A 26,961-nucleotide genomic window follows, 5' to 3' on the forward strand; every position below is an offset into this window, starting at 1 on the left:
GTTGCTGTGATCCGTTGCATAGGTTTACCTGCCATGGTGTTGGCCTTTATACAGTAGTTAACCCATTTAGAGATTCAGAGTACGTTTGTGGTTTTACGTTTACCATTATTGCAGTCTGCTGATTTTATTCTGCTGTGAGTGGTGGTATGGCATTTCCTACCCCGGCTTATACTCGGGTCAGTCAATTATTCCAGGTTTTTTTTTAAGTTGAAAGTTGGGGGGTCGGCTTATACGCGGGGCGGCTTATACTCTAGTATATATGGTACACCACCTGAAATCTAGTTAGTTATTTCACACAGTAGCTGTTCATGAGGTAAATTTAAAAAAAAGTATCCTTACTTTTGAACTTTTTTTGAGCGTTTTTCTGACCGATTTCCATAGAAACGAATGTAAATCGGTCAGAAAATCGATCAATTCTTAGATCGGACATGCTGGAAATAATCAATCTGGCAGGTAAACTGGCTGAAAAATTGTATGGTGTCCAGCTTAAGACCCTAAAAATGAAAGAAAAAAAATACTACAGGGAGACCTGCAGCAGCTCCTGCATATAACTCACTCAGGCACGGGACTACCACTCTGAGTTGCGGATTTCCATCCCGAGCCTGACTCGTGATTACCGCTAAAGAGGTTGAAGCAGGAGAGTCGGCCATACTATGCCAGGAAAAAAACACATATATAAGTAGATAAATACTTGATCTATTTGCGTAACGGATAAACTGTCCATGTTTTTTTTTTTTTTTTGCAGTGAATTTTATATAGTAAATTAAGAAAACTCTGTTCCTGGCAGTCTCCATGCCTTTTTCCCTAAGATTGGTGGAGAACTAAGGGAAGAAATGACATCAGGATTTAGCTTCAATTTGCTGTGTCATTCGTGCTTGCTTTCTACCCATGTGTGAGCACAGGATCATGTTTCATCCAAGCCTGTCACACTGCAGGGTGCTCAGCCCAATCAGAGTGGAGTAGGAATGTGGGAGGGGAGATGACAAGCTTCTCTCTCTGTCTTCAGCAGCAGCAAGACAATAGAGCCTGGGTAACTGAGATAAGATAATTACAGCAGATACATTTCTGAATAGATTGGAGAGCTTGCACTGCAGTGTGATGTTCCTGGCAGCATTATTAACACAGTGCAGTGTTTAAATGGAATTTGATTTTGTGGCTGACAACCCCGCTTTAAAGGACACCCGAGGTAAAAAATAAACTAATGAAATAAACAATTGTATCTATCCTCCTCCTAAAATTGACCTTTTAAGATACTCCACAGTTTTATTTTATATTTAAATCTACTTTTTAAGTTTTTACTGTTTTTAATTGAAGTACGCCAGAGCTAAAATCTATGAACTAGTGACACTTTGTATCTCTTTTCTACTTTCAAAAGCCATGTTTTTGCTAGGAAAGTGTTTTATAGTTGTAATTTCTTATCAGTGAGGGTCACACTGTAGTCTGGCCCAGTCCTGAAACAGACAGGAACTGCTCCTTCCATACCTGATGTTTAACTCTTTCAGGCAGAGAAAGAAAAAAAGGATCACAGCCTAGTTATTTGTGTGCTTGGCACTGTGCATACACATGTCTAAATCATCATGTCACATGTCACCTCTGGTATCCTTTAAAAAGAAATAAATATGGCAGCCTTCATATTCTTCTCACTTCAGCTGTCCTTTAACCTTTTGGGAACCACCTCTATAAGATCCTACGCTGCAGTTGTGGCTGTCTAGCCTGATGCGGCGTAGGATCTATGCCACCATCAGTTTCCAGTCCCAACGCACTCCTGTGCATCCGCGAGGGGATATTAAGCTGTCATATGACAGCTGACACTTCCCCTCAGTGATCAAAAGCCATCGCGTATGGCTTCTGATCACGTGAACACTATGATCGCCGGCAGATCATAGTGATCACTGTGACAGCCGCGGTGGTGGGGGGGGGGGGGGGAAGAGGATCCACTCGCCTCCCTGACATTCCCACGACGATCGGCGCTCCCTTCCACTCTGGCCGGCATCCCCGCTTGCTCTGACGTCAGTGCCGGGTCCCGGCTTGATGACTTCATCAAGCCGCGACCAAGAACTGAGAGTCAGTATGAGCGGGGATGCCGGCTGGAGCGGATGGGTCTACTGCGGCTCATCGCTGGAGCCTAGGAGGTGAGAAAAAGGCTGCCAGCTACAGGGGGGACACCTGGCCACACGGGGGCACACAGGCTAGCAAGCCCTAAGAGGGATCCAGCTGCCTGACCTTGCCCCCCCCCCCCAAACATGCCGCCCAGGCAAAAACGCCTGGTCCTTAAGGGGGGTTAGATAAACATGTATTTAGAGTACCGTTCCTGCATAAAACCGTGTTCATTTTTTTATTTTTCTACCTGAAAGAGTTAAACATTCAGGCATGCTAATCCCACATAGTCTTGCTCCATAAGCCTTCCTCCTCCATACATAGCAACAGAATGTGTTGCTAGCCTGCAGTCTGGCAATGCATCTGTACAGTGTCGGCCTTGCATTTTGACCAGAAGGATCTTGTCCCGACCCCTGACAGGCGACACACATCTAGCATGTTTACAGGGCTTGGGGAAGCTTTAAAAAAAAAGTGATTTTTAAGACGAGAGGATATAGACCATTGTATATCTCCTCAGTTTTTCAGTTCAGGTTTGCTGTAAATGTATTGTCCCTGATTTTATGCAGAGGCAGTTTCTATCAAAAGCAAAATAGACTGAGGAGGGCTGATTTAGAAATGTATGAAAGTGCTACTAAAGGGAGCCTGTCACTCATCCTCTTCATTTATGTCTTCCCGTGTTCCCTGCACAAGTACTTGCTGACACTTTAGTCTGAAGTTTCAGACTAAAAAGGATAGAAATAATGAATTTAGGGCAGCCAGCTGTAAAAATGCTTTCAAATAGTTTTGAAGAGTGGCATAGCAGTATTTTCTTACAAAGACACCTTTATCTTTTAAACCACAATTCTTAAAACTCAGATTTTTCAAAAATCAGGTCATTCCCCACCTGAACAAGGCAGTGACGTTACCAATGAAAGAAAAGAACAGACAAATCTCCAAGGCCTGATCTTCATGGTCATGTGACTGATAGCTCTTCAGCCAGGACTTTCAAACAAGGTTTTGCACCCTCTGGAGCTATGGCTTTTGTCTATGCCAATGTCCTAAAGGTGCCCACATTTTTTTCATCAGATGGGATCTTTCAATGCACTTTTTACAAATGAAAGTAATTGTAAGGTGGTTCTTGATTTTTCCCATAAACTGGTCGATTAGGAAATTTTTTTTCTCTTCAGATACAATCATAAAAGCCAACATTTCGGATCAACTAAATTTTCCAGTTCTGTAGGTTTACTCCGTTTACCCTCCTATTACATAGATTTGGTACGATTGTACAATCAAGATTGTATAATTAATGGACACCAATAGACCGTTGACCTTTTGTGAAGGAGTGGACACCACACTGAGGAGCCTGTGGACAACCATCAATAATGCATTGTAGGAAGCATTGTAAAAGTGATCCTGTGTGGATCGATCCGTATAAACCTACTGTTGTATCCTGAAATAGAAGTGTTTCTTCCCCTGAATAACTTTATCTAACATCCAGCCACATGAAAAAATCTTGCGGATCACTTAAGCTTGCTTATATGATCTTCCACTTGATCATGCCTCCTTCCCGTGTGATGACTCCCAATGTCTTCACCTTTCTTGACAGCACAAGTCATCTGAAGGGTGTGAGAATTGGCAGGTTAAAGTGAACCTCCAGACTAAATAATCTACTCAGCAGCACTGACAAGGCTTGGTGTTTCTTTAACAGTTTTACTGCATTAGAACTTTGTTTTTCTCACTCAAGCCTCATTTTTAGCTGCACAGAAGCTAAGCTCCGCCCCATTAAAGAAATCCTGGACATTTTTCCCCTGATGCTGTGCTTTTAAAGCATGATGGGATTTCTGATGATGATGTTCTCGTTGCCTAGCAGCTGGGAGGAGTGATCAGGACACAGGTCAGTTGGAACTGTGTCTCATGCTCCCTGTCACCTCCTTTCAACCAAAAAGATGGCTGCCACAATGAATTCACAAACATTTGTCTGTTCTTTTGAAAACAGGGTGGGTAAGATATTACAGTGGGATGCGGAAGTTTGGGCAACCTTGTTAATTGGCATGATTTTCCTGTATAAATTGTTGGTTGCTACAATAAAAAATGTCAGTTAAATATATCAGGAGACACACAGTGATATTTCAGAAGTGAAATGAAGTTTATTGGATTTACAGAAAGCATGCAATAATTGTTTAAACAAAATTAGGCAGGTGCATAATTTTGGGCACCACAAAAAAAATTAAATCAATATTTAGTAGATCCTCCTTTTGCAGAAATTACAGTCTCTAAACGCTTCCTGTAGGTTCCAATGAGAGTTTGGATTTTGGTTGAAGGTATTTTGGACCATTCCTCTCTAGTTCATTCAGGTTTGATGGCTTCTGAGCATGGACAGCTCTCTTTAATTCACACCACAGATTTTCAATTATATTCAGGTCTGGAGACTGAGATGGCCATTCCAGAACATTGTACTTGTTCCTCTGCATGAATGCCTTAGTGGATTTTGAGCAGTGTTTAATGTTGTTGTCTTGTTGAAAGATCCAGCCCCAGTGCAGCTTTGTTACCGATTTCTGGACATTGGTCTCCAGAATCTGCTGATACTAGTGGAATCCATGCGTCCCTCAACTTTGACAAGATTCCCAGTCCCTGCACTGGCCACACAGCCCCACTGCATGATGGAACCACCACCATATTTTACTGTAGGTAGCAGGGGTTTTTCTTGGCATGCTGTGTTCTCCTCCGTGCATAACACCCCTTATTATGCCCAAATATCTCAATTTTAGTTTCATCAGTCCACAGTACCTTATTCCAAAATGAAGCTGGCGTGTCCAAATGTGTTTTAGCATACCTCAAGCGCCTCGGTTTGTGCTGTGGGTGGAGAAAAGGCTTCCTCTGCATCACTCTTGCATACAGCATCTCCTTGTGTAAAGTGCGCTGAATGGTTGACCGATGCACAGTGACTCCATCTGCAGCAAGATGATTTTGTAGGTCTTTGGTGCTGGTCTGTGGGTTGACTCTGACTGTTCTCATCATTCGTCGCTTCTGTCTATCCGACATTTTTCTTGGTCTGCCACTTCTAGCCTTAACTTGAACTGAGCTTGTGGTCTTCCATTTCCTCAGTATGTTCCTAACTGTGGAAACAGACAGCTGAAATCTCTGAGACAGCTTTCTGTATCCTTCCCCTAAACCATGATGGTGAACAATCTTTGTCTTCAGGTCATTTGAGAGTTTTTTTTTTGAGACCCCCATGTTGCTACTCTTCAGAGAAAATTAAGAGGCGGGAAACTTACAGTTGACCCCCTTAAATACTCTTTCTCATAATTGGATTCACCTGTGTATGTAGGTCAGGGGTCACTGAGCTTACCAAGACGATTTGAGTTCCAAAATTTTTTTCTAAAGGTTTTGAAATCCATTAAATGACAACAGTGCCCAAATTTATGCACCTGCCTAATTTTATTTAAACAATTATTGCGCACTTTCTGTACATCCAATAAACTTAGTTTCACTTCTCAAATATCACTGTGTGTCTCTCCTATATGATATATTTACCTGACATTTTTTTATCGTAACAACCAACGATTTATACAGGAAAATCATGACGATTAACAAGGTTGCCAAAACTTTTGCATCCCACTGTATATTACCTATCTATTGTAATGAACATAACTAATGTATCTTAATGACAGTATGTTTGTTTAGGCTGAAGTTCCTCTTTAAGCTGTAGATTCAGCTACTTTTGTAGTCCATTTTAAATGCATTTTTGTTACCTATACACTTCTTTTCGTTCGATTCCCTGCAGATTGTTTTCATCTGATGGGAAACCATCTCCCATATAATTCATTCAATCAAATTTTGATTGATTTTGACCAAAAATTAATTGAAAGCTTCAATTGAACAGGACGTCAAATCTAGGTCAGGGGTGAGGCTGAAGATCTTACCGACCAGTGGGCCATAGTGTTGCACTACATTGAACACTCACTCACTCACTGCAGTTTGATAAATTTTCAATAGATTTGCTGCTAGAATCTATTGATGATTGTTGTGCTTTGTGTGGTAGGAACCGATTCTTCTCTGAATCAATTCTGATCAGGGAGGAATCCTTTGTTTTGCCACATCGGGTAGTAGTTTGACTATATGGCCAGTTTAAAGCAGCAGGGACAGCCATACTATGCCAGAAAAAAAATTATAAGTCGATAAATACTTGTTCTACTTCAATAACACATGTAGATACATGTGTTATTGAAGTAGAACAAGTATTTATCGACTTATACTGTCCACATTTTGATTTCAGTGAAATTGATATAGTAAATAGAAAACTGTTCCAGGCATTTTCCATCTTTACTGCCTCTGACTGATGCCAATCTTGAAGTAATTTCCTGTTTTTTAATTTTTTTTTTCGCTCCTAAAAACTGTACTGTCCTATCTAGCTTGCTCTGTTAACACATGTGAGCCCATCATAGATCATATTACAGCAGCTTCTGCAGAGGGATGAGGTATATTTCCCTTCTCAGCCTCTTGTCATACTGAACTGCCCTCAACCAATCAGTCAGGAGCAGGAATGTGGGAGGAGAGATGACAAGCTTCCCTCTCCCTGGTGATGTACCAGAATAGAGTGAAGCTGACTGAGATGAGATTCATTTCAGCAGACAGATGTATGATTATATTGGAATGCTTGCAATGCAGACTACATAATAAACACAGAGCAGTGAGTAAATGGAATTTGATTTTGTGACTAGCAATCCCGCTTTAATAAAAGCAAAGGTGCTGTGCCTTAAAGTGACCCTAAAGTCAGGAATAAAAAATGAGTTTAACTCACCTGGGGCTTCCCTTAGCCCCCTGAAGCTGATCGGTGCCCACGCTGACTCCATCAGATGTCCCTGGACCGGCCGGCGGCGACTTCTGGTTTCGCCGTCACCGGCCGACAGGCTGGGAACGCGAGTGATTCTTCGCGTTCCCAGCCAGAATAGCGCCCCCTATGCTGCGATTGCGGCCTCCCTATGCTGCAATAGCAGCATAGGGGGCGCTATTCTGGCTGGGAACGCGAAGAATCACTCGCGTTTCCAGCCTGTCGGTCGGTGACGGCGAAACCGGAAGTCGCCGCCGGCCGGTCCGGGGACATCTGATGGAGTCAGCGTGGGCACCGATCAGCTTCAGGGGGCTGAGGGAAGCCCCAAGTGAGTTAAACTCATTTTTTATTCCTGACTTTAGGTTCGCTTTAAACACATTTTTTATTTCGGATATTAGTGGCTTTACATGCATGTAGTTCCCATACAGGAGAGGGAATAAAGGAAGGTACGGCCTATAAGCAGTCAGACTAGTGTAAAAGATTGTTTCCTGGAACAGTTTTGTGCATTGTGGCATATAAGGTACCTTCCACTTCCTACTTGGGGATTGAGGAATTATGGAGTGCGTCTGTAAAGATTTCACATAATCTATTTTGTTAGATGTCTGTACATAAAGCATTCATAGAAGTGTGTGATGAAATGATGGTTGCAAGATGTGAACAGGAGGAAGTTTAAAGGACCAGTCCAGCGAAAAAAGTCGGCAGTTAAAATCTGTCAGAACCGACAGGTTTTGGATTAGTCCATCTCCTCATGAGGGATTCTCTGGGTTTTCTTTGTTTTCAAAACCACTTACTGAACGGCAATTGCTCTTTCCAACTGCGTAAATAGTGTGCAAACATGTAGGGACGCTGGCTGGTATTTTACTATTTTGGCAGTTAAACTGCCATTCAGGAAATAAAAAATAAAAAAATCACGAGCATCCCACATAAGGTGATGGACTAGTTCAAAACCTGTTGGTTCTGTCAGATTTTAACTGATTCCTTTTTTTCCGCTGGAGTGGTGCTTTAAGCAGCCATAATGACAAGGTGCACCGATTCCCGGACTAGTAAACGATAAAAACTTCTGTCTACCAAGATAACAGAATACCCAAGCAGCCCGGGGTGACCCAGAACCACTAGGAAAATATAGGGGACTAAAAGAGCCCGAAAAGTCCTCCTACTAAAAAAGCAGCGCTCAGTGTGATTTAATTATACTTCTACCACAATACCGATTTTAAGAAATAACACAAATCTTTTTGTTTTCAGCCCCACGAAGTCTGAGTTTATTCGTGCCAAGTATCAGATGCTTGCGTTCGTGCACAAGCTACCTTGCCGTGACGACGATGGAGTGACTGCCAAAGATCTTAGCAAGGTAATATACAACAACGATAATAAACTGTTGAGGGGGGAAAAAAAACAGAAATGTAGAAATTGGTGAAAAACGGGTGATTTTTTTTTCCATTGTTTTTTGGTGATAAGTATCAACATTTTTTGTTTATCACATACCTCCCAACATTTTGAGATAAGAAAGAGGGACACTTAGGCCACACCCCTAATCACACCCCTGGTCATGCATACCATAAAGATTTCATAGGAAAAATGTTGTTTTATAATTCAAACCACACTTGTCCTTTCTATCCTTGTTCATTATCCTGGTGTAAAAATCATCAATTTTCTTTATAATCCCCATTTTTCATTTCTCATTCATTATTCCGCTCCATTTTTATACAAAAGAAACACACCTGTTTTTCTGGAAAAGTGGAAAACTCTATTTTGATAGCAGGAGAACTTGACATTGAGGTATTTTCTTCCTGATCTCCACTCATAAACACCCTTTCCCTGAATTTCAGGTGCGTCCATGTGTACAGTTTGCCCACAGTTTGTGTCTCCCACCACATGCGTCACTAGGCAGTAGTCAAGCAATGCGTTTTGTCTATGAAGAAGGGAGGAGGGACAATGGACACCTATACAAACGCTAGGCCCCAACCAGTTGCGTCGGCCTAGAACAGTCTAGCATGTGTGCATGGCTTTAGAATGTAAAAACTCCACTTTGTCACTTCAGTGCTGGTAAATGGACTATTAGGCGTTGTCCACATCTAAAATTGCTATCGCTGACGCCCGTGTTTTGCGTGTTTGTGCGCGATTATTTTTAGCGCCTCCCGGCACTTACCTATGCGTTGTCATATTTTGTAAAGCTCTTTTCTAAGCACTTTTGCAGAGCAATTAGTTTTTTCACTTCCTGACGCAAGTGAGGAAGTGAACTCTTTGACCTGGAAAATAATAAATACAATGCACTTATTCTTAAAAGCGCTGGGGAAATTGCTGTACAAAGCGTTCAGCGATATCCCTATACCGTCCATTGAGGCAAATCATCCCAAAAATGGTACAGGCAGCGCTTTGGTGAGCGGATCGGAATCAAACCGCTTATATGTGAACACCCTCATAGGGAATCATTGCACAAGCGCCTTAAGGCGATTTTGAAATGTGAACAAGCCCCTAGGCTTTTTTTTTTTTAATTTCAATGGAGCCTTTGCTGTCCTCTTTCGGTTGTTTCTGGCAATTTATTTACCCCCCCCCCCCCCCCCCCCCCCCAATTTTTTCAGCCTACTGTCTTGAAATGTCTTTTCATTCTGTCCCTCTCTTTCACTGTTGACAATTGTGACAATTGTAGGAGAATAATGGAGATAAATCAACTTCCCACTCAAATTAGCAAATCATACATGGAGTTATGCAATGATAGAAATGTTTGGATTGACAATTAATGCATGGCACGTATATTTAACATATATTTAAGAAGGCTTTAAGCTTGGCCTTTAAACCATTTCCATGTCTTCTATTCTCATTATAATCACATTAATAGCTTTTGTCCCCAATCAGATTAGCGTTTTGTACCTCATCTATAAAGACTTAATTAAGAAAACTCATTCCATTTTCTTTATCATTTTTTAATAAGCCTTTTCATGCTGTTCCCAGTAATTTCACCCTTTGTCCACTTTGCTATTAGATGCTCTGGTGTTAATTGTTGTAATATGCTATATAGTCACTTCTAGTATATAACAAGCAGACACCCTACAGATGCAATGTGTTTACTGCCAAGTCTACTTAGGTGTCAAAAATAGCAGAGTTAATTCAAAAAATAATTGGAACACAAGTGAAACATGGGTAAGCTAATCATGTTATTACTTTAGTGTCTATGAGTGAGATGTAGATTCATGATCTAACACTTTGTAAGTGCTTCAGTTATGATACAGTAGATAGCCTAGATCCTATGGGTGATGGTCTAAGCCTAGATCCTATGGGTGATGGTCTAAGCCTAGATCCTATGGGTGATGGTCTAAGCCTAGATCCTATGGGTGATGGTCTAAGCCTAGATCCTATGGGTGATGGTCTAAGCCTAAATCCTATGGGTGCTGGTCTAAGCCTAAATCCTATGGGTGATGGTCTAAGCCTAAATCCTATGGGTGATGGTCTAAGCCTAAATCCTATGGGTGATGGTCTAAGCCTAAATCCTATGGGTGATGGTCTAAGCCTAAATCCTATGGGTGATGGTCTAAGCCTAGATCCTATGGGTGATGGTCTAAGCCTAGATCCTATGGGTGATGGTCTAAGCCTAGATCCTATGGGTGATGGTCTAAGCCTAGATCCTATGGGCGATGGTCTAAGCCTAGATCCTATGGGTGATGGTCTAAGCCTAGATCCTATGGGTGATGGTCTAAGCCTAGATCCTATGGATATCGATTAACTGCCTGGATTCAGTTGTATGTATTGAGGTAATTAGATCACTGTGAGTGAGTGAAGGGATTCATTCTGTCAACTCTTGACCCATGTATGGCCATATTTAGATTATAGTGGAGTCCTGGTTATCCAGAACTCAACTAACCAGCAGTCTTAACCATCACAGTGCTGAATGCCAACCTCTTAGGCAGTTTTTGGACTTTGCTAGTTCCACAGCTTCCTCAGGGTTAACATACTTTCAATTACAGTATTTTTATATTTTATACAGATTTTTAGGGTATGTATATACAGTGGGGTATAGTACTGCATTAGCTCGGCCTGTTTTTAACGTTGAGTCTCAAACAACCAGAAAGCACCCTTATCCAGCATCAGCCAATCCCCGTCAGTGCTGGATAACCGAGACTCTCTATGCTGTGGGTGATGGTATGAGACTAGATTCTTTGAGTAATGATTACATCCTATAGGGCAGTGTTCCCCAAACCTGTCCTCAAGGCCCACCAACAGTGCATGTTTTGTGGAAATCCATAAAGGTAGGTAATCAGCTCTACTGAGACACTAATTACCTCATCTGTGCATGTTGCCTACTTTTGAGGATTTCATGGAAATATGACATTGCAGTCGCTATACTCAGATTGAGTACAATCCTGCTTCTTCAAAGGGAGAAGAACCATCAACTCAGTTGTGATGACGTGACTCATGTAAAGGTTTTGTGCTTGTATAGCAAGACGTTGCTTGCTTATCAAGTCAAAATTTCATAAAATGTTTTGCTCGTCTTGCAAAGTGCTCTCAAACCAAGTTGTGCTCATTCCAAGATATTACTGTATATCCTGTGGATGACCGTATCAGACTAGATCCAATGTGTGGCAGTATGCGACCAGGTGACAGTATGAGACTGGATCCAGTGGGTGGCAATATTAGACTATTTTCTATAGGTGACAGTACACAAATAGAACTGAATATCTCGTGACTCACTGTATTAGACTTGTTCCTGTGGACGGCTGTATAAGACTAGATGCTTTTGTGATAGTTTTATTTGATATCAAAAAAAAAAAAAAAAAAAAAAAAAATTGATCAAAAGGGACCTATTTTTTCTTGTCAACTTTATCTTTTGTTTCAATGTGTGTGTGGTTTCTTTTTTTCTTTTTTTTTTTTTTTTTCTTTCATAAAATGGAATTTTTTCAAAAGTGTTACATGGCACACTGTATAGCAGGCCATTACACACATCAATTTTTACCAGCAGATTTGATCACCATGATCGAATCTTCTGGTTATCTGTGTTGTAGTGAGCCGCATAGATTGTAATTTTGACCGATTTTCACAACAAAAATTTATCGAAATTACGATTGGATAGTAAATTTGGGAGCGGTAGTAGATTGACTGTTCATAGCCATATTGTATTGACGGCCCATACTGCCATATTGTATGACCACCTATTTCAAATGTATGCACAGATCCTCCTCTGATCAGTTTAATTAGAGAGTGGTCTACTTAATGGTCGATCTGCTTCCAGATTGAACAATGTATGGGTACTTTCAATTTATAGTAAAGGACCATCTCCTGTGAGTGATAGTTTGAGTTAATAATGGCATAAAATAGTGACTTATCCCTGTGAATAGCAGCAACAGCATAACATGTATGTGATGTGAAACGTCCAGTTGTCTTTCAGTATGTATAATCATAAGTATCATACGTATGATAATAATAAAGGTATATCTTGTATAATGAGATCTATTGCAGTGCAAGAGTTCTGCCTCTTAGTTGGAAGCACAGTATGTAGAAGCCACAGTGACTCACCGGCATGATGCGCTTACAAGCATGTGTACCAGCAGAGCTGTAGATCACATGTCACACGCGTCTCCTGCCCACATGTCAGACCACAATATAAATACACTTTGTTCTCAAACAGCTATCTATTACCCTGCCATTCACAGCTTGTGCATTTACCGGCTGTTAATGAACAAACTGCTCTACTGCAGACCAGCCTTGCTTCTGTGTAGATTGTATGCATAGCCTTGTTTGCAGTATAATTTATTTACCTTACCATTGTCCGATTCTTTAAAGGAAATTCATTGAAATTTTCTTTCCTTTTATTATCGTTTCAAAAAAATTACACGTTTTAAAAGGAATGTAGGTTTGTTTGCTTGTGTTTATTTTTTTTATTTTTTTTTCTCAACTGGAAAGTTTACAGATCCCTCAACATTCTATTTACTTAAAGTGGACCTGAACTCTTGCACAGGACACAAGGAATACATAGAGAAATGCACCCTGTATGTATTTAGAGAGTTAAGCCTGTGTAATTCCCCCTCATAAGTGACTAATCACAAGATGTAATTTGATCTCTCCCCATCACCTGACAAGGCAGATAAGCACATTTGAAAGCACAGGATGTTAACAATATGTTGCTTCCATGAATCAGGAAGTAGAAACATTGGAGATTTATTTTAGGAATTGTATCAGCTGTAACAAAGAAATGATTTTCTTTAACGGTTATTATGCTGTTGCGCATCTTTTAGAGTAGAGAGGCAGTTCTGAGTTCAGGTCCGTTTTCAATTTCAAAACCTTAAAGAGAATCTGTATTGTTAAAATCGCACAAAAGTAAACATACCAGTGTGTTAGGGGACACCTCCTATTACCCTCTGTCACAATTTAGCCGCTCCCCGCCGCATTAAAAGTAGTCAAAAACAGTTTTTAAAAGTTTGTTTATAAACAAACAGAATGGCCACCAAAACAGGAAGTAGATTGATGTACAGTATGTCCACACATAGAAAATACATCCATACACAAGCAGGCTGTATACAGCTTTCCTTTTGAATCTCAAAAGATCATTTGTGTGTTTACCTTCTGTCCCCTGCTTCTCTCATGCACGGAAGAGTAACAGGCTTCCTGCAGACAGCTCTGCCTGTGCCTGTGTTTGTAATTCCTCAGTATGTGTCAGCCAGCTACTTTCACAGCCTAACAGAGAAGGATTTTTATCCAGCTCTCTTCTATCACTGATAAGATAGCAGAGACGCTGCTGGCTTATGTAAATACACACACACTGGAGTGTGCATAGAGGGGCCTGGAGACTGTGCATAAACAGACCAAGAAGAGTTGGCAGCCTTCCAGACAGAGGCCGACAAGTCTGACAAGGGAAAGATACATTGATTTATTACAGAGACAGTTATAGTAGAAAGTGCTGCTGTAAGGCAGAGCACATTAGAATAGCTTTAGGAACTTGTAGGATGGTAGAAAAAACGTTGTAATTTTTGGTACAGAGTCTCTTTAAGTTGGGTACACACGGTTCAATTTTCGGTAGGGATGAACGGATCAATCCTATAGTTTCCGACCGTCCTGATCCCGAAAATGCAATCGATTTTGGGTAGTTATCAACGGGAAATCAATCGCATTATCGATCGGGAACAGTTAGGACGTCTACACACGATACAATTTCTTATCAGATTCCCCGTTGTTCTGATGGAAAATTGTACTATGTGTACTAGGTTTAGGAGTTTTAGATTTGTATAGCCAAATCCATTGTGTCTACACTTGAGCTCTGAGTGATTCAGGCATTATTTGTTATCTGCACACTGGTATATCCTGCACTCCTGGAGCCAACACATATCATTCATGGAGTGTCTAAAGAGGAACTCTAACCCAGGATTGAACTTCATCCCAATCAGTAGCTTGATACCCCTTTCACCACAAGAAATCTTTACATTTTCAATAGATCGGGGGAGTCTGTGTGGCTGATATTGTGGTGACACCCCTCCCATAGTGATGACCATGGTCCTGACAGTTTGCTGTCTGTGAACCTCATTGCATTGTGGGAAATAACGTCTTTTTCCAACTGCCAAGCAAGCAGTATCTCCCTCTGTGCATAGAACTCTCAGTATACGAACATTCCATACAGATCACCTGGCAGGACTAAAGATGTCACCACCTGTGATACATTTCAGCCTCATACACATGCTAGATCAGGAGTGTCACGTTCAAATGTAAAGTGGGCCGAAATTGTACACCAGTGACCTAGTCGCAGGCCAATCTTGATGTCTATTGGACACCATACTCCCTTATAAAGTTCCCAGGTGGCCCTCCCCTATACAGTTCGTTAGGTCGATTTGCATGCAAAGTATGCCAAATCGACCGAACGATCCATCGTAATCCAAATCGGACATGTTGGAAATAAACGAATCGACGGGAATCGAGCGGGAAATTGAGTGCGCGAACGTACCGAGTGTATTCAGCATTAGAGGTAGAGTATGAGCAGGGCAGCCAGGCAGTGTGCATTTAGTGGCCTTAAGGAACCCATGCATGTTATGTTACAATCTTTATTGTAAATTCTTCCTAAATCTGTGTAGTAGAATGTAAACTGTTACTTCATATTACATAGAAGTGGTACAATTGTTCAATTAAGATTATATTACAGAATTAATAGGCATCTGTAGTCAAACTCTAACTTCAGTTGTCCTTTAAGTAGGACTTAAAGGACAACTGAAGTGAGAGGGATATGGAGACTGCCATATTATATTTATATCCTTTTTAATTGTACCAGAGCTGTTGTAAAAGGAAGATTTGATATTAACCTGTAGTTTCCTCCAGCAGCCTAAACCTGTCTTAGTCCCACGCCATTCTCCCGAGGTCTGCTGTTCAGCCGCGATCAGGCCGGGTAACCGACTCAGCCATGTCCAGTCTGGGTCTTCTGTGCATGCGTAGATCTCCCATACATGCTCAGTAGACCCGGACTGACGCGACTGAGCCAGTTACCGGGGCTGAACGGCAGACCGCGGGAGGACGGCGTGGGACTCCGACATGTTTACGCTGCTGGAGGAAGCCATGGGTGAGTATCAAATCTTCCTTTTACAACAGCTCTGATACCAGTTGCCTGGCATCCTGCCGATGCTCTGCCTTCAATACTTATAGCCATAGACCCTGAACAAGCATGCAGCAGATCAGGTGTTTCTGACATTGTTGTTAGATGTGACATGATTGGCTGCATGCTTGTTTCTGGTGTTGTTCAGACACTACTGCAGCCAAATAGATCATCAGGGCCGCCAGGCAACTGGTATTGTTTAAAAGGAAATAAATATGGCAGCCTCCATATTCTTCTTACTTCAGTTGTCCTTTAATCATTTCCAGAATGTAATTTTATCACTATTTGGCAGCAAGAGTTCCCAAATATGTACAGTAGGCATAGTACACTGCAAATTACATATATGCAATCTTAGTCTATTGTACAGCATGCAACAAATATATTCCCATTGTAATTAAAGGTATTCCCTCACCTGGATTAAACGCATTATACTGTGTATGAATAACTCATTATGAATCTATTACATTATATGAGACCCTTGTGAGGCCCAGCATATGAATGGCCAGGATAGGAATACCCATACCTCATCATGTAAATACACATTTTATTGAATCATGCTATAAATAGGGTTTATGGAAAAGTCACTATATGAGCCATCTGAGTCTGGTTACCAGGCTATAGAGCTGCATACTTCAGCTTCTTGCCAAATGAATTTCTTCTTTTAAACTTTATAATTTGTGGATGCTCTGCTCCTTGCAGGGGCAAACACTGGCAAAAGGCTTTTCTAATGACCCTGTCACCCATATGCTTCCACTTCCCTACCCTGGTCATTTTCACAGCTCAGCTCTGATTTCTTTGGTAATAACTTTATCAGTAATTATCACAACTAAATGATCTCCATATTGTTTTTTTTTTAGGACTAATTAGGCTTTTTGTGGCTGATTTTTGTTTTTATTACTTATTTTCTATGCATTTTAAAAGGAAATGAGGAAAAAAAAACACAATTTGACCACTTTCATGCGTTGTAGCTTTAATGTAAACAGTTCTATTGTACATTAAACCCCCACATTGTATTTGTCTATCCCACCTATTTAAACAGTTCATTTGTTTTGATAAAGTATTAGATGTAACAATTAAGTAATGTATACAATCTGCTACTGTCTGCTCCTGGAATGTATATTTTACACTTGTTTACTAATTAACTCTGCTCTTGAATTCCCTGGGAGGAGGAGAGGGGTTTGCTGTCATTACTTTACAGCTCTGTAGTGAAGTTATCAGGTCAGAGATAAATAAACCGTGTTATCTAAGATTTTGTAGGGAGGAGAGTGCAGAGACTTCTGTTCACATCATAGGGACAGGAAGTGGTTAAATAAGCTTTTTCTACTTGTATGTCTGGCAGATTCGTTTTCTGACTGTTTATGGGAATATTACAGATATCAGATGTTTTAAATTTGAGAGTGTGTTTGAACTCCCTTTCAAAGGAATGGCTGACAGCAGTACACATAACTGCTTGCCATCTGCTCCAGTGTATTTTGCTGGGCACTTGCTGCAGGTGTCTGGCTCTGGTGGTAGTCTCACTATCTCTGAGTGGGTCAACCACTGACACAGGCGTGGTAACAAATTAAAGAACACCTAAACTGAGAGGGATATGAAGACTGCCATTTTTTTTCCATTTAAATTATTCCAGTTTCCTGGCAGCTCTGCTGGTCTCTTTGTACTATAGTAGTGTCTGAATCACACACCTGATACAAGCATGCGGCTAATCCAGTCAGACTTTAATCAGAGCACCTGATCTGCATGCTTGTTCAGGGGCTGTGGCTAAAAGTATAGAGGATCAGCAGGACTGCAACTGGTATTGTTTAAAAAGAAATTCATATGTCAGCCTCCATATCCCTTTCAGTTCAGGTGTGCTTTAAATGTGCTATTTTGCCACCCATGTACAAGAGACCTAAAGGAACTTATCAGTGTTAGTCTTTATTGTACAGCCTTACTAAATGTATGTAGTAGAAGCGTAAACTGAGTATACTTTAGTTAAGGTAGGTACACACGTGCAAATTTTTCGAACAAGTTGTTGTCCGACTTGTCGTTTGAATGATAAGTTGGACGTGGGTACGTGCTGTCGAGTGACTGATAACAGCAGGTTTGCTCAGCGGATCAGTTGGACCAACTGTCATTCAAACAACTGTTATGCTAGTTACATTCCACACAATTTTCTGGCAGATATACCTGCCAGATCGATTATTTCCAGCATGTCCCATTTGAATTTCGATCAATTTTTCGATTTTCTGATTTATTTATTTATTTTTATTAAAAAAAATTCCGATTTTTGTTCAGTTCTATGAAAATCAATAAATAAAAAAAAATCAATAAAAAAAAAAGATCAGAAAGACAAGTAAAATACTATCGAAAAATCTATTGAAATTCAGATCCGCCTAGCGGATCAGTCAGAACTAGCCTTATCAGCCTGCCGTCAGACTGTCCACACGGGTAAACTGTCGTCAGAAAGGCCGCCCCGCGGTCGGGTCTGACGACCCGTCGTTTGAAGAGATCAGGCATGTGTACACACCTTAATAGACATTCAAACAACAAGTCGGTTTGATCAGTCGTTTAACCTCCCTGGCGGTTAATTTATTTTTAAAAATGGGCAAAAATGCTTTTTTTTAAAAAAATTTTGTTTGTTTCATGTAAAGCTACCAGAGTGGTAGCTACATGAAACACCACTAGAGGGCGCATGTGGCCCTCTAGTCCGATCGTCGCCGGCATCAATAGCAAACAGGGGAGCGCGTATATAACGCGTTCCCCTGTTTGGCTCCTCCTGTCGCCATGGCGACGATCGGCATGACGTCATGGACGTCAGCCGACGTCCTGACGTCATGCGCACTCGATCCAGCCCATAGCGCTGCCCGGAACTCATTGGTCCGGGCAGCGCAGGGCTCTGGCGGGGGGGGGGCCCTCTTCCGCCGCTGCGTGCGGGCGATCGCAGCTGTGCGCGCGGCTAGCAAAGTGCTGGCTGCGCGCACAGCACTTTGAATGGGGCGAATCGCCCCACCAGAAGCAGAGAAATCCTCCTGCGCGGCATAGCCCGAGCTCAGCTCGGGCTTACCGCCAGGGAGGTTAAGCTAGTCCATTGTTCTATCCAGTTCTTTGTCCATTATCAAGTTGGTTAAACGACATGTAAATTAGGTAAATTAGCCGCTTTGTTGGTCAGTGTGTACATGACGTCTGAACGACTTGTTGTTTGCACTTCATGTCGTTCAAATGACCAGTTTAAATGACAATCAGGCGTAAAGTTGGACATGTGTATGCACCTTTAGTTCCCTTATAAAACATAGAAGTGGCATGATTGTACGATCAAGATTACATTGATAGGCACCTTTAGTCAAGAAAGTGGCAAACACCGGAGGATTTATCAAAACCAGGGCAAGCAAAACATGCATGAAACTGCTGCACAAGTGGATCAGATCACGAGACTGAGTAACTGCTTGACTTCTGCACCAGTTTTCCTTGAGGTTTCATTGCCCTGGTCTTGATAAATCTTCCCCAGAGTCCATTCCCTTAGCAGCACAGTACAGCATAAAGCTCTTCAGCAGGATGGTGTGTGGTGACTCAGAGGCAGGGCCATTGCCAAAGTGCTCCCACACCTACAGCATGACCCATTCACAAAGATTGCTTTCCACGCTCAGATGCTTTTCCAGAGCAGGTTGCAGCAAGCAGAATCCAGTGCTGGGTCTCCCCTGTTGCTCAGCTCTTCCTGTGCTCCACAGGCAACCCCTCTGCCTCTCACCTAAACGGTACTGCTTTCATTTTCTGTTCTCAGGCAGCATTGTGATAGGCCCAGGATAACCACTTCCTGTAGCAAAATAAAATGGAAAAGCTCTAAACGTGGCCATATGCTTGTAGTTGGCTCAAGAGTCAACCATCAGTCAGATCAGATGTGCTCCTCTTTAACTTCCGCTAGGGCTTATTTTTGGGGTAGGGCTTATTTTTTAAGCATGCTCAAAATTCCAGCTTGGGCTTATTTTCAGGGTAGGTCTTCTTTTCAGGAAAAGAGTGTAACAACTGTAGAGAACTTCAGGGCCACCAGAAATGCCCTAGTGGGCCGCATTTGGCCCCCGGGCCGGACTGGGTACTTACTCGCCACAGATGCAGCCCACCAAATAGCATCAAACTCTTTGCACACAATGCAGCTTATCATATCGTAAAGTAGTTTCTTGCACGTAGCCATGGTCACCTACAGGGAATAGAAGTTTGATACATTTTATAGAGTGATTAGTTCCTAGTCATAACCTATAATAGTAGTCTAATTAGCTACTCTCTAGGCTGTGACTAAGAATTAATCTGTTTAAAAGGCATCCAATGTTTTCTTTTTCACTGCTGTACTTTACTCTAAAACCTATAAGGCTTTGTAAGTTAAGCAGCATGGCTACACCTTGTGTTAAATGGGTATTTGTGAAATAAAATGTAGTTAAAAAAGATACTTGTAGTCACTGGATTGTTTACAAATTAGACCAAATTAATTGAACACCACTTGTGTTATGTTTCTAGCTATGGGCTAGTATGGGCTGGGTGTGAAACCTCACCAATGAGAACTCAGACAATATGCCATTCTTTTTAGTAGAATGAGAAAACTCTCTGGCTTTATTATATTTCCCTTCTGTAGTTTTTTCGCTTCCTGTCCCAATAACCGGAGCACTGAAAACAAGTGAGGGAAAATTTCCCCAATAGAGTGCTTAAAAACGCACAGGATTTAACCCTTCTCTATGCTATCCAAAACATTAAAAAGAGAAAAGTCTGGTTGGAGTTGCCCTTAAAAGTTTGCCACATACGTTACAATTTTTTAACATTTTGTTTCGATTTGACCTATCCGCTCCAATTTTTTGGTTTGTCATAAGTTTTGAAGAAATGGTTTGTTTAACCTCCCTGGCGTTCAGTTTCTGCTGGATTTCTGTGCAAAAAGTGATCCAGTTAATTTTCATAACCTTTTTTTCCTTTAACTTAACAAAATGTGTCAAGCAAGGGTCTAGTGTACATTTTGAGTCCAATAAAAGCTTGAAACAAACTAAATTTCAAATTTACTCCCCAAAATCTCTGGTCATTTATACTTCTAAGCTGCAGCTGCTCAACCTGTTCTTAATACAAATGTAAAGATAGTGATACATCTAGAGATGATGAGCCGATTCCACCAAGAGACAAATCTTTCTCTAATCAAATCTGATTAGAGAGAGAGAGAGAGAGAGATCGGTCAGCTACCCATACTTCGCAGGCAGATTCCAGATAAATTTCAACATGAAATCGCGCCCGTTGCCTCGCCGGTGCCCCCCCCAGTGTAAAAATGTACCTGTGTGTGCATTTATACATTACCTGTCCTGTGTCGCCCTCCGCACGGTGCCCATCTGTCTTTGGAATCCCCCGCAGTTTATTGTAGGTAGGTAGCCAGATCTAGGTGCCCCCATTATAGGCTAGCTCCGACTGACAGAATCTGACAATTATTTCCTAAATGTCCTTTCGCTCCTGATCGACAACGGGATCAATCAGGAGCAGTTTGGACACTGATAATGAGGACAGCCGACATTGCTAATAAAGGGGAAAGTGAAGCATTCACACAGCAGGGCACAGGGCTGTGCTCATACCTGACTCTAAGTTCCCCAGAGCTGCTCCATGCTCTGTACACATGCTGCTGCTGCTCCATGCTCTGTACACAAGCTGCTTCTCCATGCTCTGTACACAAGCTGCTTCTCCATGCTCTGTACACAAGCTGCTTCTCCATGCTCTTTACACAAGCTGCTTTTCCATGCTCTGTACACGCTGCTGCTCCATGCTCTGTGCACAAGCTGCTTCTCCATGCTCTGTGCACAAGCTGCTGCTCCATGCTCTGTGCACACGCTGCTGCTCCATGCTCTGTACACACGCTGCTGCTCCATGCACTGTACACACGCTGCTGCTCCATGCTCTGTACACACACTGCTGCTACATCCAAAGTCAACTGTAGCAGGAAAAGAAAGGGGGCAGAGCTGTGAGCTGCAGGATGCCTGCAGATATTCTGGTCTCTCAACTTGTGCCTGTCCCCAGACACTGCACCAGCCCTGGTCTGAGGGGGAATTCTGTGCAGCTGTAATACCCCCCTGAGTTTGCCTATGAATACCAGCCTTGCTCCAGCGATGGCTTCAGACTCCCTGCACAGTCGCGGTATTCTCTGAGACGTGGAATATCGGGACTGACGTCATGACCGCTGCTGTGCAGAGAGACTGAAGCCATTGCTGTAGCAAGGCTGGTATGTATAATAGCTGCTGCCCCAGGGGGGTTAGCAGGAATCGGGGGGGGGGGGGGGGGGAATTCTAACACACTTCCTTATGGCTGGCCACATTGTACAGGAGCCCCTGCTCTAAGATAACTTATTCAGTGGGGCTCCTGTCGTTAGGGAAACCCCCTGAGCGGCTTCCCCGACACAGTCTTGGGCATACCGCCCAGGAGGTTAAAGTGTAACTGTCGGGCAGAACATCAAAAATCAATTCTTTATTTTTATCTGGTAAACAAGTAATAAGGATGCTAATCAGGCAATCCAAAAGTTAAAATCTTTATTACTTTTCTTGTTTATAAATGATCATTCCCCAGTTTACCTGACTTTTATTTGGTACGTTGCCGCACAAAGGAAGTTACAGGGCATGCTTGGTTGTCCTTTTTTTCTTCTGTACATTAGTTAAGTCTGAGGGGAAATAAAGAAGCAAAAAAGACAACCAAGCATGCCCTGCAACTTCCTTTGTGGGGAGCGTTCTTTTAAAAAATGCTCAGACAGCACTGATGGTCAGAAAAGTTCTCAGTGCATCTCAGGCCTAACTATTTGAACGCTGTTCTGCTACAATTTTTTTGTGGTAGTAGATTTTATATTGTACACATGTATTATTTTCACACCTACACACTTTTAACATACTCTTTCCATCTTTTCATTATACAGTATACATTAACACACATACACTTTCATAATTCCAACCCTTTTGTTGTTTATACAAACAACAAATAAAGTTTGGTATGTATTGAATAGTTAAATACAATTCATTCTGGTTGAATACAATTCTACAATCTATCACACACCATATGATTCTTCGTAAAGTTGGTCTGAATTTTCCAACACATCCAATCTCAAAAAAATTGGGAAACACAAAATTTTATCAGATTTCTCGATCAAAAACAAACAAAAAATCCTTCCATTTTCCATAAAACGAATACGGTAGTGTTAATCTAATTGGGGTAAAATCAAACAGAAAAATTGTAAGGTGTGATGCCACCTTGTGAGTGAACGTTGTTTCATTCCTGTTGCCACTAGTTCAGGCTTCAGGAGAAAGTAAATTATTTGTGGCGGTGGTTTAGAGTGGCCACCCTGATGCTTGTACATTTCAAAAGGGGAAAGCAGCAGGTTATTATATACAGAAATAGGAATGTGTGCTGTTACATGCATGTGTTATAATTATCTCCACATGGAGTTGCTTTGCTTTCTGGGTAAGTGGATCTGTATACTGCTCTTTCTTTAGCTCGGAGAGGTATGAGCTCATTGCAGTGATGATGTAATCCTGGCACAGAGGATTCCCTGTGGTATTGCTTTGTACAGTTGGACCCTTTCCATAATCTTATATTTTTCTTATCTTTTTTTTTTTTTGCTGATTATAGCAACTTCACTCCAGCGTGAGGACGGGGAACCTGGAAACCTGCTTACGTCTGCTGTCTCTGGGGGCACAAGCCAATTTCTTCCACCCGGTAATCAGTCCTCCCAACACTCTCTGTATCAGGTTACTGTGTGATCTCAGTGCTGCCTCCTGTCAGCTCTTCCGTTTTGCTGTGTGACCTCTAGAATGCTGAGTGAGATTTTCTGATTGTTGCACAGTGTCAGTGATATAACTGGCCAGTTTCCAGCATGACCACTTTTTATGGTCACACTTCCTAAGGCCCCGTTCACACTGAGGATCGCAAAACACTAGTGATTGTCGCTAGCGTTTTGCAGCTGCAATTTTTTGCGATAAATGTGAACAAAATCACTGTACATTTTCGTAATTTTTTTAGCGAATGCGATTCACGGTTTAAATTGCAATCGATCGCTCTAGATCACTGCTATATAGTGTACATTAGCGATCGTTGGCGGTTCACGAATTAACCATAAATGGCCGCTAATCGCCCCAGTGTGAATGGGCCCCAAGTCAACCAAACGTAGCCTAATGCTTAGTACACACGATGCAATTTTCCATCAGATTGACAGTCAAATCGATTATTTCCGACAGGTCTGATCTTATTTCCGATGATTTTTCTGATCGATTTTCTATAGAAGTGATCAGAAAATCGAATGGTAATCAGATTGGACCTGTTGGAAATACTCGTTTTGTTCTGAGAGCAGGGTGAGTAACCTCTCAGTTAGACTCTCATCAGGACTCTGCATAGGGGATGAGGGAGGTGCTCAGGGAGGGGGGAGTGAGCTGCCTTTCCATCATCAGGTGCCTGTAGGCACGTGCCTTCAGTGCCTTATGGTGAATCTGGCCCTGTGCATAAGCCTTTCTGATATGTCAATTTTAGCACTTCCATGTAGTAAGAGATCTTGCTTACACTTGTTACACTCCATTTACAGTATTTAAACTCTGTTGGCCCGCATGGAGGTGGTAAAATTGTCCAAAAATTGGGTTTATGTACGCACCCTTAAAGGGGAACTGAAGAGAGAGGTATATGGAGGCTGTCATGTTTATTTCCTTTTAAGCAATACCAGTTTCCTGGCAGCCCTGCTGATCCTCTGCCTCTAATACTATTAATCATAGCCCCTGAACAAGCATTCAGCAGTTCAGGTGTTTCAGTGGTTCAGACTTTAAAGTCAGATCTGACAAGACTAGCTGCATGCTTGTTTCTGGTTTTATTCAGATACTACTGCAGAGAAATAGACCAGCAGGGCTGCCAGGCAACTGGTATTGATTAAAAGGAAATAAATATGGCAGCCTCCATATAACTCTCTCTTCAGTTCCCCTTTAAGCCGGCCATTCATGCATCCGTTTTCCCCAGCAGATTCGATCTACCAGAGATCTATAACACAGCATGCCACCTCAGTCGTAATTTCGGATCAGACTTTGTGAAGGAGCAGCAGTAGTTTGCTGCTTGGACTGCATCAAACAGTGCAAAGCTGTGGTTCGATAGATTTCCAATAGATTTCACTACTAATTGTATTGAAAATCTGTGTGCAGTGAATGGAAGGATTGAAAACCCCTCTCTGATCCTATTCAGATCGGAGAGGGATTGATCGCTTTACCACATTTGGTGGCAATCCATGCGTGTATAGCCACCTGTAGGGTGTGTACACACATCCAGTTTTGATTGGCCGAGCATAACACTTACTTGGCCACTCATAACACTTCTTTGGCCACTTATAACACTTCCATGTTGTATGAGTTTACCTACACAATCTGTTCATAGTATTCAGATTTTGAGTACTATGAACAGGTCATGTAGGTAAACTCTCTAACACTACATCAAAGTGGTGATCAAAATTAAAAATGAAATTGCTTGAAAGATCAAATATATAATCCTTCTGACACTTAAATACAATTTGCACCGCACAACCTATACACATGATCCATTTTGTAGAGTGATTATGGCTGTGATAAGAGTACTTTTCTTGTGTTTGTAGGAGAAAGGAACCACTCCTCTCCATGTTGCTGCTAAAGCCGGGCAGATTCTCCAAGCTGAGCTCCTGGTAGTTTATGGGGCTGATCCTGGTGCCCCAGATGTGAATGGCAGGACCCCTATTGACTATGCCAGGTATAAAAAGTGTCATCTGCTAAGCAAAATAACTCTTACTTTTTTTTTTTTACTCGTGTTTTTACTGTAACCATTGGGTTTACTGGTTTTCACGTTTTGAGTGTTGAATGAAAGGCAATCAAATAAATTTGTTCCCAATGTGTATAGTTTATTTATTATGATTATTTATTGACAGCTGTTATAGCATTCCGGGTACAATGTAAAAAAAAAAATTAGGATGCAGCAAGACTGTCATGCATCCCCCACCCAGATCATCAGACCCACATCAGCCCTTGCATCAGATTGGTAGAGCAATCATTATGTGACAACTCTATGAACCATAAAAGTACACATGGACCTAGTTAAAACAGTTTTTGCAGCTTGCCTACCCCTTGAAAGAGTTTTGAATCCTTATCAAAAGCTCTTTCTTAAGTGAAGGCCCAAATTACCAAAAAAATTAAAAAATTTGGCGGTGCATTGGGTTAGCATTGCGTTTCTGTGGCAACACAATTCTGGGGTAAATAGAGAAACGCCAATTGCTACTGTATTGCCACAACATCAGATAATGCTTGTTCACTCACAGGATTGCCAGGCAATGTTTCCTCAGCCACCAGGCTTGTGGTGGGGATTTGATGGACAGCTTTTTGTGGTATGAATCATGTAGTCATGCAAACATGTCTTGTACTCATGGACCAGGATCTCCAAAGAACATTCTATTGCCGCATGTGTTCCTAGTAACCTGTTTATGCTCACATGCTGTCCCAGTTATAGTTTTAGAGAACAGGAAATGAGTGAGAATCTCCCCAGTGAAGGTCAGAGGTCAATTAAAATGACACAACTCTAACCCTTACCTACTCTATCTAGAACTAGTTTGTTTTTGTCTGGAGGTTTGCTGTATGTATCCTGCAGAATAGCATGTAAAAGGAAAGCCTTCTCTATCCAGTCCATCCTCAGCAACACAATGTACTGTGCTACAGCTATTCTTTTCTGAATACAAAAAAATGACATTTTAACTAGATGCATTATGTTCATCGGTGTTCTGTTAATTTCCTGTTTACCGCCAGAGAGCGATGGATACTGAGATGTGTGCGCTGTAAATGTGCTGAGACGTGATTTGATGCTTGTACATTGTGTTTTGCAGGCAGGCGGGACATCACGATCTGGCGGACAGACTGGTGGAGTGTCAGTATGAACTGACGGACAGGCTGGCCTTCTATCTGTGCGGGAGAAAGCCGGGTGAGTCCATCACACTGCCAGCTAAAGTGTTGTGATGGGTAGTACCATGTTTCGCCGAAAATAAGACCGTGTCGTGTATTAATTTTTGCACTAAAAGATGTGCTAGGACTTGTTTTCAGCAGATATCTTCTATTTCTATGAACACCCAAGTTCCTGTGCTGTGTGTCTTCCTGCCTTCCCCACTGTACCACCTCTTCCTCTGCTGGAGACACCTCTTGTGTGCCCTGTGTCCCTCTTGTACTTTTAGTGTCCTCCTGGTGTCCCCCTCTGTACCCATGTGTGGTACCCTTCTGTGTCTCGTGTCCCCCTATGTCCTCTGATGTCCCCTTACATCCTCCTCTTACCTGCAGCTCCATACCGCGCTGTCCCCTGTGTCCTCACAATGTCCCCCCTGCATCCTCTTCTTTCCCTCGAGGTGTTTCCGAGCTTCAGCCTATGGGGAAGAAGTATGGCAGCTTGTATTTCTACTGTAGCCAATGGTCTCACAGACGAGACCATGGCTCCGTTATTGGGCCAGTGACTGCACTCGCGGAATAGCAGTGAGTGCAGTGATTGG

At 41.9% G+C, this 26,961-nt stretch overlaps 1 protein-coding gene across 5 annotated transcripts in view; it reads left to right on the top strand.

Moving 5' to 3' along the window:
* Window positions 1-26,961, top strand: part of GIT1 (GIT ArfGAP 1) — a 209,102-nt gene that overhangs the window by 104,943 nt on the left and 77,198 nt on the right. For all 5 annotated transcript variants that reach the window (XM_068270339.1, XM_068270342.1, XM_068270341.1 and 2 more), the window contains exons 4-7: window positions 8,150-8,255; window positions 23,070-23,156; window positions 25,060-25,190; window positions 26,311-26,405. In XM_068270339.1, coding sequence (XP_068126440.1) covers window positions 8,150-8,255; window positions 23,070-23,156; window positions 25,060-25,190; window positions 26,311-26,405 — 419 coding nt within the window. The remainder of the gene's footprint in view (window positions 1-8,149; window positions 8,256-23,069; window positions 23,157-25,059; window positions 25,191-26,310; window positions 26,406-26,961) is intronic.

Source organism: Hyperolius riggenbachi, chromosome 2 (assembly GCF_040937935.1).
Source record: "Hyperolius riggenbachi isolate aHypRig1 chromosome 2, aHypRig1.pri, whole genome shotgun sequence".
NCBI classification, from domain to species: domain Eukaryota; kingdom Metazoa; phylum Chordata; class Amphibia; order Anura; family Hyperoliidae; genus Hyperolius; species Hyperolius riggenbachi.